Source organism: Ammospiza caudacuta, chromosome 4 (assembly GCF_027887145.1).
Source record: "Ammospiza caudacuta isolate bAmmCau1 chromosome 4, bAmmCau1.pri, whole genome shotgun sequence".
NCBI classification, from domain to species: Eukaryota; Metazoa; Chordata; class Aves; order Passeriformes; family Passerellidae; genus Ammospiza; species Ammospiza caudacuta.
In genome coordinates this window covers 58,529,964-58,542,323 of record NC_080596.1, presented here as the reverse complement: position 1 = coordinate 58,542,323, position 12,360 = coordinate 58,529,964, and the positions used below count along the sequence as shown (strand labels likewise).

The window sequence follows — 12,360 nt, the reverse complement described above, 5'->3', positions numbered from 1 at the left end:
AATGATCTCTTAAATAGCACAGCAGCTTAGAGTGACTTTCAGTCCTGTATTGAAGAGACCTGGGGAGATTCTTGCACAGCAGAAGAGAAGTGGAGAAGAGTGGTATCATATTGGCTGCTTTGGACATGGTACTTGCAAGATTTATAATGGGTTATTGCCTCCAGTTCTCGTGCTTGATTTTTCAACAACCTTTTTAAAGCACAGAAAAGGTTTAGAGAAACCCCACTAAAATGCTCTCTCGATGCTGGAAAAAGTCCCCTAGGGAGAAAATTAGAGGGTGGAACAAAAAGGATTGGAACAGGCGTAATTACAGCATGCTTCCACAGGAGGAAAATGTGTGCTTCCAAGGGACTTTAAACGTAGCTGAAATGCCTGGAGAAGGCATCATCAACTGTGAGCTGCAGTTAGACAGCCCAGAAGGGACAGGAGGCAGTGCTGTTGATGGTATGTGTGAATAACCATTAGAATGAGCTGAAAGAGAAATTAAGGCTTCCTCTTCAATTCCAAATTGTGATCTTCTCCTGGAGAATGTACTTAGTGAGGCACAAATCACTGAGTATCATCTGGGGGCAACAGCATGAAATTCTGTGTCTTCTGGTGTAATGTGAGATGAGACAAATTACTTGGTTGATAAGGATGTCTGTTAACCTCCTTAAATTCTATTGAACTGAAAACTACCCTGTATTTTCTTTTAAATATGTTACTTAGGATGGGTTTTTTAAAGTAAATTCCAGCTATTTTAAAAAACACCCCATATTTATTACATCTATATCTGTTATATGATATTTATCCATAACAGGGCTATCTTCTATAGTATTTTGATTTTATTGTTGACTGTAATGTTCCTTAAACATATTGAGAGCTGCTTGTTCTTTTCTTCCTCTCTTCTATATGCTGTTCACACTTCCTTGGAGAATATTAGGGTCAGAGACTTTGCAGCTTGGAGTTTACCAAGTTTCTTTTTAAAAATTGACTGTTGCTCTCTCATAAATCACATGCTCAGACTTTATTCGAGGGATTTGAAGATATCCCTGTGTTATGACTAGGCATTTCTTGCTAACTGTATTCTAGAACTGAGTGTAAATAAAATGCCATATTGCAAAGTTCTGGTGTTCTGTTTTGGCTGCTGGTGAGGGGGATTGTTGTGTAATCCTTCTGATGAGACTTCCACAAATGCATATTCTGGTTTTAATCAAGGTGGTTTTTTTGAAGGTGGGGGAAACAAAACCAGAAGAGTGTGCCTAAACCTGCTAGTCTGAGTTGCAGTGTGTGTGCTTCCATCAGTTCTGATGCTGTGCTAAGCTGCCCATGTGTGCCTGCTTTCTCTAACACCTGTGTTTAATCTTCAGATCTCTGATGGCCAAGGAGATGAGCGCTCAGAGTCCCCCTATGAGAGTGCTGATGAGACTCAGACTGAAGTGTCTATATCATCCAAAAAATCTGAGCGAGGAGTGGGAACAAAAAAAGAATATGTGTGTCAGGTGAGAGACCTTAGCTGGGCTGTGTTTCCTGAGCTTTCCTAGAAAAGGTCTTTTTAAAAACAAAAATGACAATATTAGGCCAGAAACAGGTTTATCATGTGTGTCTGAGATGTCTGTTAGTGATGAGGTTGCCATGGCAGTAAATGGGATTCTTAATACCTAATTATTTTTTTCTTGACCTCCAGTAAATGACTTGGCCTTTCTGCTTGAGTTTCCAGGTCTGTAAGATAAGCATAATTTGTAGCTCAGGATAAGCACATGAGTGTTGCCAGGTGACTGGTCAGATGATGCAGGAGAGCTGCTGGTTTCTCTGTTAGCACAGAGGAGGAAGCCCAGCCCAGTGGGGTTTGTGCTGTGCCTGCAGCAGAGGTGGCAGCACTGCCCTGCTGTGCTGTGCTGTGCAGGCAGGAAGGCACTGAAAGCAGAAGCCTTTCCTCAAACTGCTCTAGAAGGGCTCTTACACTATGAAATGATAACACAATCCAGATCAAATTTGTTTCTGGGAGGCTGGGCACACAGTTACATTTCCATTTTTTGTACATAGTGGGAATAAGGTTGTATCTGTCTATAAATGTTGGGTAGTCCTTAAATTATGCCACTGCTGTTGTTGGGATAATTTTTAGTTATGCATGTGTCACTGCTAACCACTGAGACATAGAGGTATCATTGTGCCAACTGGACTGATTCCCTTTTGCCAAGGAAAAGGAAAGGAAGGATGCTTTTTAACCCTACTCAGATGCATCAGTGTGCTCAGAGAATAGCTCTTACAGCTTTTTTTTCTATTCCTTTCTTTCTGTCAGGTTGTATTTACTCCTGAACCATGGTCTGAGAGGGATATTTCTAGTGGTTTAATGATTCTGTTACCTGTTTCAACTTGAATTCAGGGCATATGACAATGCTTATAAAATTATCTTTCACTTGTTAAATTTTATTTCAACAATGGGAAAAGATATTTTGAGGAGCAGTATATGAAAAGGAATAAAGAAAACAGTTTTTTTCCACATATGAACTTTTCTTTAACATTCAATGCCTTTGTGTTGTAAAAGCTGTGTGAAAAAACAGGTGATCTCCTGCTGTGTGAAGGACTTTGCTATCGAGCTTTTCATGTGAGCTGCCTTGGGCTCTCTGGAAGACCAGCAGGAAAATTCATTTGTAGTGAATGTACATCAGGCAAGTTTGTCCCTTTCTATTAATTAAAAAAAAAAAAAAAAGTTATAGTTTTCCCATATATTGATCTAGGATATCCTCCTGGACAGAGTATGTATCCTCAGAGAACCCTTACTTATCCTTTGGGATGTGACAGGGTGGGAGTTCATAGAGTACCACTAAGAGTGCCACATTTTACAAAGTTCACCTTGTTTTCAGTGAGAACTCTCTTACAACGTGGCTAATTTAATCAGAATGCCATTGCCTTAATAACTGCAGATTATTTGCTTTCTGAGTACAGTTAGAGATGAGGTTTAAAGTCTGTCACAATGACTTAAGAAATTGTAGAAAAAAGAGCAGTGAACAAAACGTTTTAAGTTCTTTTTCAGTCCTTTGTGTGTCTGCATCAGTCTTGCTTTTCCTGTTAAAAGACTACCTTATTGCTATTAATTTCATTTGCTTTTAATCCTGTAATAACTGCTTGGAAGTTCTTAATCTCAAAACTTTACATAAGATTTGTGTTCTTGCTCATAAGCTCATTTCAGTACATGCAGTAAACCTTGTTGGAACTACTGCTTCAAAATAAAACTGTTCCAGCTAGTCCGGAAAAAAGATTAGAGGATGGTTGTCTTTGGTTTGTAGTCCTGCTTCAAATTTCAGAAGATCACAGACAAGACCATCATCCTATTCCATTGGTTTAAAAAAAAATGAAAACTAAAAATTCCTACTTGTCCTGGCATTCTGAGGCTTATTTATAAGAACATAAAATCAGATTGGTGAGTCTTTGGGTGTTATTGTGTATGCTTTAACTGCAAATGGGTTTGCTTTATTTTATTTGTATCTGAGCAGATCAGTATTTAATACTAAAGAGCTAGAGTAAATAGATTGCATCAAGCAATGCAATTGATTTGTTGAAAAAAACCTCCTCATACCACAAAAGCAGTTCCCTCATACATAACATGAATTTTAAACACCTCTCTCATGCATTTATGTGTTTGGATATTACATTCTGTTTATCATTTTGCCACTAGGTGTGCACACCTGTTTCGTGTGTAAGGAGAGAAAGGCAGATGTGAAACGCTGTGTTGTGTCTCACTGTGGCAAATTCTACCACGAAGCTTGTGTGAAAAAATTCCATCTCACTGTCTTCGAGAACAGGGGCTTTCGGTGTCCCCTCCACAGCTGCCTCAGTTGTCATGTTAGTAACCCCTCACATCCACGAATTTCAAAAGGTAGCTTCATTTTATGTTTATATGGCTGATGAATTCATTTATTTATGGTATGTTAAGGTAAAGAATGTGTCCATTTGAGAGCTGCTAGCTGCAGTTTTGCTAGGCATAAATGGACTATCAATTCATTCAGAATTTTTTTAAATGTTGAAATAGAGTAAGTTTTAGTCAGCTTTAGTATTTACCTTGTTTGTGCTCACTTTTTAAATAAATTTCAGTTAACCATAGTTAACCATGTTTTCTTCTCAAGAGAGAATGAAATCTACAATCTATAAGTGATGAGGAGAGGGGCAAAGCACTGAGGGCAGGACCTGAGAATGTACAAACACCGCAGCAAGGCTTGATGAACGTGGAGACATTTTGATTCTGTGCAGGTTTTTAGCTTTGGGCAACATTTGCAGACAAAATTACATGACTCAGAAAGACTCATGTCTACCCTGATATGCATAATGAAAGCTTTAAATTGGGAGTAAGAAAAACTTTCAGAAATTCAGTATTGTTGCAAATACGCAAGCATTGAAAACACAACAGCTGCGGTTTTGTGTGTGTCTATAGGGTGTCTCAGCACCTCTTTTTTGCCAAAATGATGAGTCAGTTTTGTCCCAGAGCGCCTCAGCAGTGCTGTGCTGTGCCACACGTGTCCAGTTGTGCCCAGGGTGACCTGTGAGTTGGTGCTTTGCAGGGAAGATGATGCGCTGCGTGCGCTGCCCGGTTGCGTACCACGCCGGGGACGTTTGCATCGCGGCGGGGTGCGCCGTCATCGCCTCCAACAGCATCATCTGCACCAACCACTTCACTGCCATGAAGGGGAAAAGCCACCATGCCCATGTCAATGTCAGCTGGTGCTTTGTGTGCTCCAAAGGTAAACAGCTGGGGAGGGAGCTCCTTCTGAAGTGTGGAGTCAAAGCGTTTTGTTCTTCGGCTCAAGTGTTGTTGTTCTGATCTGTTCGTAGCAAATAATTAGAAATGTGGCATATTAAGTTAGGCTTTGTTAGCTTGTGCTATAATGTGAAGTTTGCTTATGCTGCTTCAGTGTTTTAAATATCCTTTTTTTTTCAGAAATAATTTATTAAAGAATGTTTTTACTTGGGCTTTAGCCAACAACCAAAAGCCCGGTTAATTCTTTACAAGAGTCACCTAATGAGTATTTTTCTGTCCTTTCCTCTGTGTTCAATGTACTAAAGCTTTTTGTGTTTCTTTATTGCTAATATGTAATATTACACCATAAATATTTTACGAGTTGCTTTTAGTTTAGCAGCAGACTGCAAATTGAATGAGTATTAGTTGTTGCCACTAATTAAGGGTGTTTTGTTTTATCTTGTACAATAAATCTGTTCCTTATTGACAACCACAAAATGCATAGTGCTGATTAAACTTGTAGCAGTGAAACTTTACCTGATTTGTTAACAAATTAACATGCAGCATAGCAGTTTTTAAGCTGCAGCCAACTTTCCATTTTATAATTCATGGAACAAACTAACAACCTTGTTCCTTCTGCCCCCCAAGGGTGGAAAAAACCCCCAAAATCATAAGAGAAGTATGTTGTGGTTACAATTTTTCTTACATAGAAATGTTGATATATATTAAAATTACATTAAACATATTGTAGTCATTAAAGTACAGCAAAGTAATTATAATTTGTGCATATTTCTGGCATTTTTATCACCAGCTTGCTTGTTATTTTGTATGTGTTACTAACCTGAGTCTGCCAGGCATTCAGATTAGTCAGGACCTTTCGGCTGCTGTGCCCAGCTAAGTGATGGGTGTATTTGTTGCTGAGGGTCAGCATGTTTTAACCATTTATTTTCTACTGAACCTACCACATATGTGTCATTTCTAAGCTGTCTGGAAAGCAAAACTTACGCTTTGATCTTGATATTTTCCAACCTTTTTTCTGTGTCTGTGCAGGTGGCAGTTTGCTGTGCTGTGAGTCCTGCCCAGCAGCCTTTCACCCTGACTGCTTAAACATCGAAATGCCAGATGGGAGCTGGTACTGCAATGACTGCAGGGCGGGCAAGAAGCTCCATTTCCAGGATATTATTTGGGTTAAACTGGGAAATTACAGGTCTGATGAAGGAATTTGTGTTGTTTTACAGTACTGGCATGTTTAAGTAAGGATCATACAACTGGTTGCTCCTGTAGGCCAGCCTTGCTGCACACTGGTTTCTGACTCCTCTCTGAACTAGGGACCTCACCTCCTTGCAAGCTTCAGGTTCAAAGATTTGCAGCTTTGCTGTTGCTCCTGGCCAAGGCATTACCCATACAGGACTCCTTGAGTCTTCTGACTTCTGCCTCCAGTGTAGGAGCCTTTAACCCCTGTTTGTGTCAGAGATCTCTGCCAATAAATTGGTGTAACTGGTAATTGGCTAAATTTCTCCCTCGCAGGCTGGGACGTCAGTCACTCAGGTTGTTGATGTTGACACTTGGGTGAGATCTGAGTGAGACAGAAGTAGCTGGGGGTTATCCTTGAAACATTAATAGGCGTTATCAACCTTCTCTTGATCTTTAACAATTACAATACTTGCAGGTCTTGTAAAGATGATGGTTTTGCTCCAGGGAGTCCTGCGTGTGTGCTTACCTTGCAGGCAGGTGAAGTCCCACAGATCTGAGTGTCAGACTTTCCTTTTCTAGTCTTCTCTCACTCTCTGCTAAGAGAGGGGACAAAATAATTTTAAATCCTCTTGGATCTTGGAAATAACAATCAGTTACTGCTGTTTCAAATGATTTTGTAAACTGTCTCTTGCAGAAAGAGCTTGACTAAAATGCTGTATTTTTTTATTTGTACTTCTGTGCTAGATGGTGGCCTGCAGAAGTTTGCCATCCGAAAAACGTTCCCCCAAATATCCAGAAAATGAAGCATGAAATCGGAGAATTTCCTGTGTTTTTCTTTGGTTCTAAGGATTACTATTGGACCCACCAAGCACGGGTGTTCCCTTACATGGAGGGAGACAGAGGGAGTAGATACCAAGGGATCAAAGGAATTGGAAAAGTCTTCAAAAATGGTACACAGCTAAAAGTAAACAAATATAATCCTGGGATATGCATGCTTTGCTTTCTTCCCACATAGCCTTGGTTTTGAAATTTTGTTTTACAATATTGAATTAAAGAAATTTGTAGTGTCCTGGGCAACAGTCACTGTTACTGTCTTTGCATGAAAACATTATTTTAATGTCTTGTAAAAGACTGTCATCTAACTGAGCTTTTATCTGATGATTTTTACTTTCTGGAAAGCTTAAAGCAAATACTAAGAGAGTAGACTCTTTCAGACTCCCTCAGACTGGGAGACTGAAAGAGTAGAATTAATACATCTGTTAGGAACAGTAAGACTTCAGAAGCATTGTTTGCAAGACAATTAAATGATGGGACTAGGACAGTGCTTTGTTTTAACTCACAAGGGAATGAGCAAGTGAGTTTGGGGAGGGGAGCAATCCCCTTTCTGGCATTTCTGTTGATTCTGCAATCTTTTTCAGCTTTGCAAGAAGCTGAAACTCGATTTCGAGAAATAAAACTACAGCGAGAAGCCAAAGAAACCCAGGAGAGTGAACGTAAACCCCCACCATACAAACATATTAAGGTAAAGTTTGAGGAAATGGGTGCTCAAAGGTTTGAGCTGAGCAGTGAGACAGGGTCACGTTGTAATGATGGTAACTGTGCTTTTACAGTCATGAGATGGTGAAATTTTGCTTTTATTGGAGTGGTGCAAAACCAAATTAGCAACCACCGTGTAACTCTTTCAATAAAACTAACTGCTCTAAAGTCATATCTGATCTATTTTAATGTGTATTTCAGGTGAACAAACCTTGTGGTAAAGTGCAGATCTACACTGCTGACATATCTGAGATTCCCAAGTGCAACTGCAAACCCACGGACGAGAACCCGTGTGGCTTTGACTCGGAGTGCCTGAACCGGATGCTGATGTACGAGTGCCACCCGCAGGTGTGCCCGGCGGGGGAGCGCTGCCAGAACCAGTGCTTCACCAAGCGCCAGTACCCCGAGACAAAGATCATCAAAACTGATGGCAAGGGCTGGGGGCTGGTGGCCAAGAGGGACATCAAAAAGGTAGAAATCGTTCTTGCCCTGCAGAGTGGGTGAGCTGCCGTGCTCTTGGTGGGTTTGGGATATACTTCACTAGTGATCCTTGGTGTCTTTCAGGGGGAGTTTGTCAATGAGTATGTGGGAGAGCTGATTGATGAAGAGGAGTGTATGGCAAGAATCAAATATGCACATGAAAATGACATCACCCACTTCTATATGCTTACTATTGATAAGGTAGGGTATTTGATGGTTTTTGCCATTATTTACTTACAACCTTATTTTGATCACCTTGGCAGGGCACTCTGCTACCTTTGACATTCTACACTTTCACATACTCACAGCGTTGCATCTTCTGTGCCTGCTCTCTCCATTCTATATGTACATAATGGATCTCCTTAGTTCTGTATTATGTGATAAATTACATATTAAGGTCTATAGGTTGTGCTTTGTTGCTTGAAATGAAGAACAGTACTTACCTGCACCTGTAAGTACAAAGCACTTACCAGCCTAGTCTTAAAATGAAGTTTGGGGAAATAGTAGTGATACAGTGGAAGGAATTGCAATCCTTTTACTAAAATTTCATCAACAGACAATAAAATTCTCACTTGAGAGAATGTGGAATAAAATTGTGAGGCTGTGTCCTGTATAGGGCATTTAATCTTTTTTGTAGCCATCTGTCCCTTGCATTGTTTATGGCAAAACTAGGCTTGTGCTTTTGTAGAAATTCTTTTTCTGAAAGCACTCTCTGTTAGTAGCGAGCCAACCCTCCACAAATTGATTCACAGCAAATTATTGCAGCCGATTAATTAACACAGCAGAATAATTCAGCACCTGTGCCTCTGTGCACACCTCTGAGTATTTTCTTCCTTGGGAGAAGGAGAAAGTGAAGAACCTGGACAGCAGGAGTTGTAGATTATCTGTATTATATTGCTTCAGTCCCAAGACAACTAGTTAGGAGAAAAACAAGAGCTGGCTGCCAGTCCTGCAACTTTTTCAGTCCCAACCACCATTCTTTTTCCCAAGGCTCTTGCTCTGTATTTCCACATCTACTGTTTCCCTGAGTCCTGTAACTGAGGAGTTCTGCACAGGAGTTCCCACCACAGCATGGTGAAACCACATTGCTCTGAACACTTAAAAGTTTCTCACTCCTCTACTAGATTGACATACAACATCAGTGTGTTAAACATCTGAACTGAACATGTATTTGACTCTTAGTGTCATTAATAAATTGTCATTTTGCCTAAACTGCCAGTGCCATTATGAGGCTGAGCTGCCCGTGCAGTGAAGTGTGTGCACATATGCATGACAGTCACACATGTGCATTATAAAAATCAGCTAGAAACAAACTATAAGAATACTTCATAAATAAGCAAAGCCTTCTCAAGCAGCTCTGCAAAGAGACAGTTCTGGCAATTTCAGGCTTTGTTTTACTTTGTTAATGTCTGGTATATTTGGTAGATGTAGAAATTTAAGAGCAATTGTTTGTAGGAATGGGGTGTTTTAGCTTGCCAAGAGCTTGTTTACATTTAAACTAGGCTGATTTGGGGAAAGAAATCTGGTGAGAAACTGGTAATCTCTGGAAGTAATCATGCATTTGGTAAATGCCATAAAGTACCATACTTTTAAATGCTTCACAGCTCCATGAATGCCAGGTAAATGGTAGAGGACTGAGTCTGACTTTTAAAGCTTCCTGGGGAAGGGGGTTCCTTAAGATGCCCACCATAATGCTCACAAGCACACTTATCCTGCCCTGTGGCTCTGATGGGTGCTAGGAAATGTGAGCTAGAGCATGAGTATTGCTTTGGGAGTGTCCCATTCCAGGCCATTGGGACACTACAGTTTCCAATACAACATGTACCAGCAGCTTGCTTGTGTGCTCTGGGTGGCAACACCATGTCAGCTCTGAATGCAGCTATTGAAATCAGTTATGGATGATTTTCATGGTTTTTGTGAGGGGGGAGAGCAAAACCCTTCAGTTTGTTGCTGGTTTGTTCTCCAGGACCGAATTATTGATGCTGGCCCCAAAGGAAACTATTCCCGGTTCATGAACCACAGCTGCCAACCAAACTGTGAGACCCTCAAGTGGACAGTGAATGGAGACACTCGTGTGGGGCTCTTTGCTGTGTGTGACATTCCTGCAGGTACATCAGCTCAGCTGCCTTTGCTTTCATTCTCTCAGTTAAACTCTGTGCATTTGCTGGTGGGACAGTCATGGTTTAACTGATCCAGTGCAAATATTTTTGTAGAGGACTCAGCACGCAGAGGAGATGCTTTGTGATGCTTTGTGATCACTAAAAATCAGAAAGATTTTTAGTGTTTTTTAATTGTGAGTCCCATGGCTGCTTTTTGTTCCTTGCTTCTAGGGCAAGTATTCTTAGCAACTTTGTGGTTTTTTGGAGCTCTCAAATGCATAACAAAACCATAAAATCTTAAGGAGTGGATGTAGGAGGCTGTTTAGAAGTATCTGTTTTCTGGTTTGTGTACATACATGCTCACACACATACCTATCTATCTGCAGCTATATCTAGCTGGATAGATGGATGAATATAATATGTGTGAAGGACAAACACCAGCACAGTTTTGTGAAGTCAAATTTATTTTAAAATGTAATTGCATAAAATACCATGACATATGGGCATCTGGTTAATCATTGTCAGTGCTTATGAGCAGTAAAGAGAGGGAACATCCTATGCCAATATACCAGCAAACAAGTGCCAAACCAGCAGACAGATAGCAGCAGCTGTATTTGTTTGCAATAATTTTGATAAAATTTGTTACCTTGTCCTTTTTACACTCAGGGACGGAGCTGACTTTTAATTACAACCTTGACTGTCTGGGCAATGAAAAAACAGTCTGCAAATGTGGTGCCCCAAACTGCAGTGGATTTCTTGGGGACAGACCAAAGGCAAGTAATATATCAAGTAATACACTAAGAGATTTTGACAGTCTTGTCAGGGGAAGGGTTGTAGAAGCTTTAAATTACTAAGAATGTGCCTAACTGTGGCCAGTGGGATTATTCTGACATTCTAGTTTATATTTCCCCCATTTAAACCTTACAGTGTGATTATTTTGCTAAGATTCATTTTAAAAAATTGATTTGAACTGAACAATAAAAAATGTGAGTTTTGAATGTGGAAGAAAGTTACCAAAGTATATCAAGAAATAATCTGTATGAATCCTGTCCGGGTTAGTTTGAAATCTGTAATCCAGCAGAGATTGATGGAGCTGACTGAAGGGCTGGCGTAGGAGTGTGGGGGAAGGCACAAGTACCACCTGTGGATGTTGAAAAGCTGCACTTCCCTCTGGTCCTTCACACTGCTCAGGACCAGCCACTTCAGAGGGTGGACTGAGAGACTTCAGAACCCACACAGCTGGTTTTTGTTAAGAGGTGGACTTAAATGAGGTTTCACATAAGCCTGTGAACATTTACACAGACAACCATGAAGAAATTCAGTGTTACAGTTTAGTTTTATGGGTCTGTCTTCATTGGTAGATAGAATGGGCTAATTTAAAAGAAAGTAGGTAGTGATTACTGGGGTGAGAGGGAGGGAATGATGGTAGGGATGTTGAAAAATCATCCAACATTTTCTATGATTTGGTGAAGGAGAGTTAAAGTGCAAGCAGCACTTGAAAGCTGCTTCTGTGCATGCAGCACAGAATTGAAGTCAGATTGAAATAGGGATGAGGTTTGGTATATTCTTTCTGTCATTAGCTACATTTCCTGAAGTTCTGCTGTCTGGTACTCAAAGAAAACTGGGGACAGGTTTTAGTAATTCCAGCATGAGTATTCACAACTGGAAGAGAAGAATGGATATGGAAGTGATTGGTGGTGCAAGTACATAATGAGGGTAAATTAGCCACAAGTAGATTAGACTGGAAATTGGAAGACCTTTTGTCAGTTGCAAGAAGATGAAGGGTTTTTTGCAGTAGGAAGGTTCTGTAGGGAGAAGGTGTGGTTTCAGGATGACTTTCCTCAAGGATCAGTGTAGGTTTTTTGTGAGCACAGATCAGTAGAGTGAGGCACTGGGCAGGTCTGCCCCAAGTCAGGTTCTTGGCTGTGTGCACGGTCTGCCAGGTGTGCCAACAGCTTGGCAGGGTTGTGTAATATTTTTCCTTTGCAAAAGGAAAATTTACAGATTTATATCTTACTCTTTTAGAATTCTTCCACTAATGCCTCAGAAGAAAAAGGCAAAAAGACCAAAAAGAGAACACGGAGACGCAGAACGAAAAATGAAGGGAAGAAAGAATCTGAAGATGATTGTTTTCGTTGTGGTGATGGAGGCCAGCTGGTGCTGTGTGACAGGAAATCTTGTACTAAAGCTTATCATCTCTCCTGCCTTGGTTTGGTGAAACGTCCTTTTGGTGAGTCTTACACTTGTTTAATTAACTTGTGCAGGTACCTCAGTTACTGCAGCCTTGTCAGGGGTGTCATCCTGAAAACATTGGGTTTGTATGGCAGGAATTTCACT

At 40.5% G+C, this 12,360-nt stretch overlaps 1 protein-coding gene and 1 non-coding gene across 2 annotated transcripts in view; both read left to right on the top strand.

The window, feature by feature from the left end:
- The window catches only part of NSD2 (nuclear receptor binding SET domain protein 2), a 75,277-nt gene that overhangs the window by 58,557 nt on the left and 4,360 nt on the right, over positions 1–12,360 (top strand). The window contains exons 10-21 of the mRNA XM_058804395.1: positions 1,350–1,481; positions 2,528–2,651; positions 3,659–3,859; positions 4,539–4,718; positions 5,765–5,921; positions 6,653–6,858; positions 7,327–7,430; positions 7,646–7,915; positions 8,009–8,125; positions 9,891–10,032; positions 10,690–10,796; positions 12,049–12,253. Of these exons, the coding sequence (XP_058660378.1) occupies positions 1,350–1,481; positions 2,528–2,651; positions 3,659–3,859; positions 4,539–4,718; positions 5,765–5,921; positions 6,653–6,858; positions 7,327–7,430; positions 7,646–7,915; positions 8,009–8,125; positions 9,891–10,032; positions 10,690–10,796; positions 12,049–12,253 (1,945 nt within the window). The remainder of the gene's footprint in view (positions 1–1,349; positions 1,482–2,527; positions 2,652–3,658; positions 3,860–4,538; positions 4,719–5,764; positions 5,922–6,652; positions 6,859–7,326; positions 7,431–7,645; positions 7,916–8,008; positions 8,126–9,890; positions 10,033–10,689; positions 10,797–12,048; positions 12,254–12,360) is intronic.
- LOC131557336 (small Cajal body-specific RNA 23) lies at positions 9,616–9,744 on the top strand. The gene has a single exon (XR_009274733.1). It is a non-coding gene; the product is annotated as a small Cajal body-specific RNA 23 (non-coding RNA).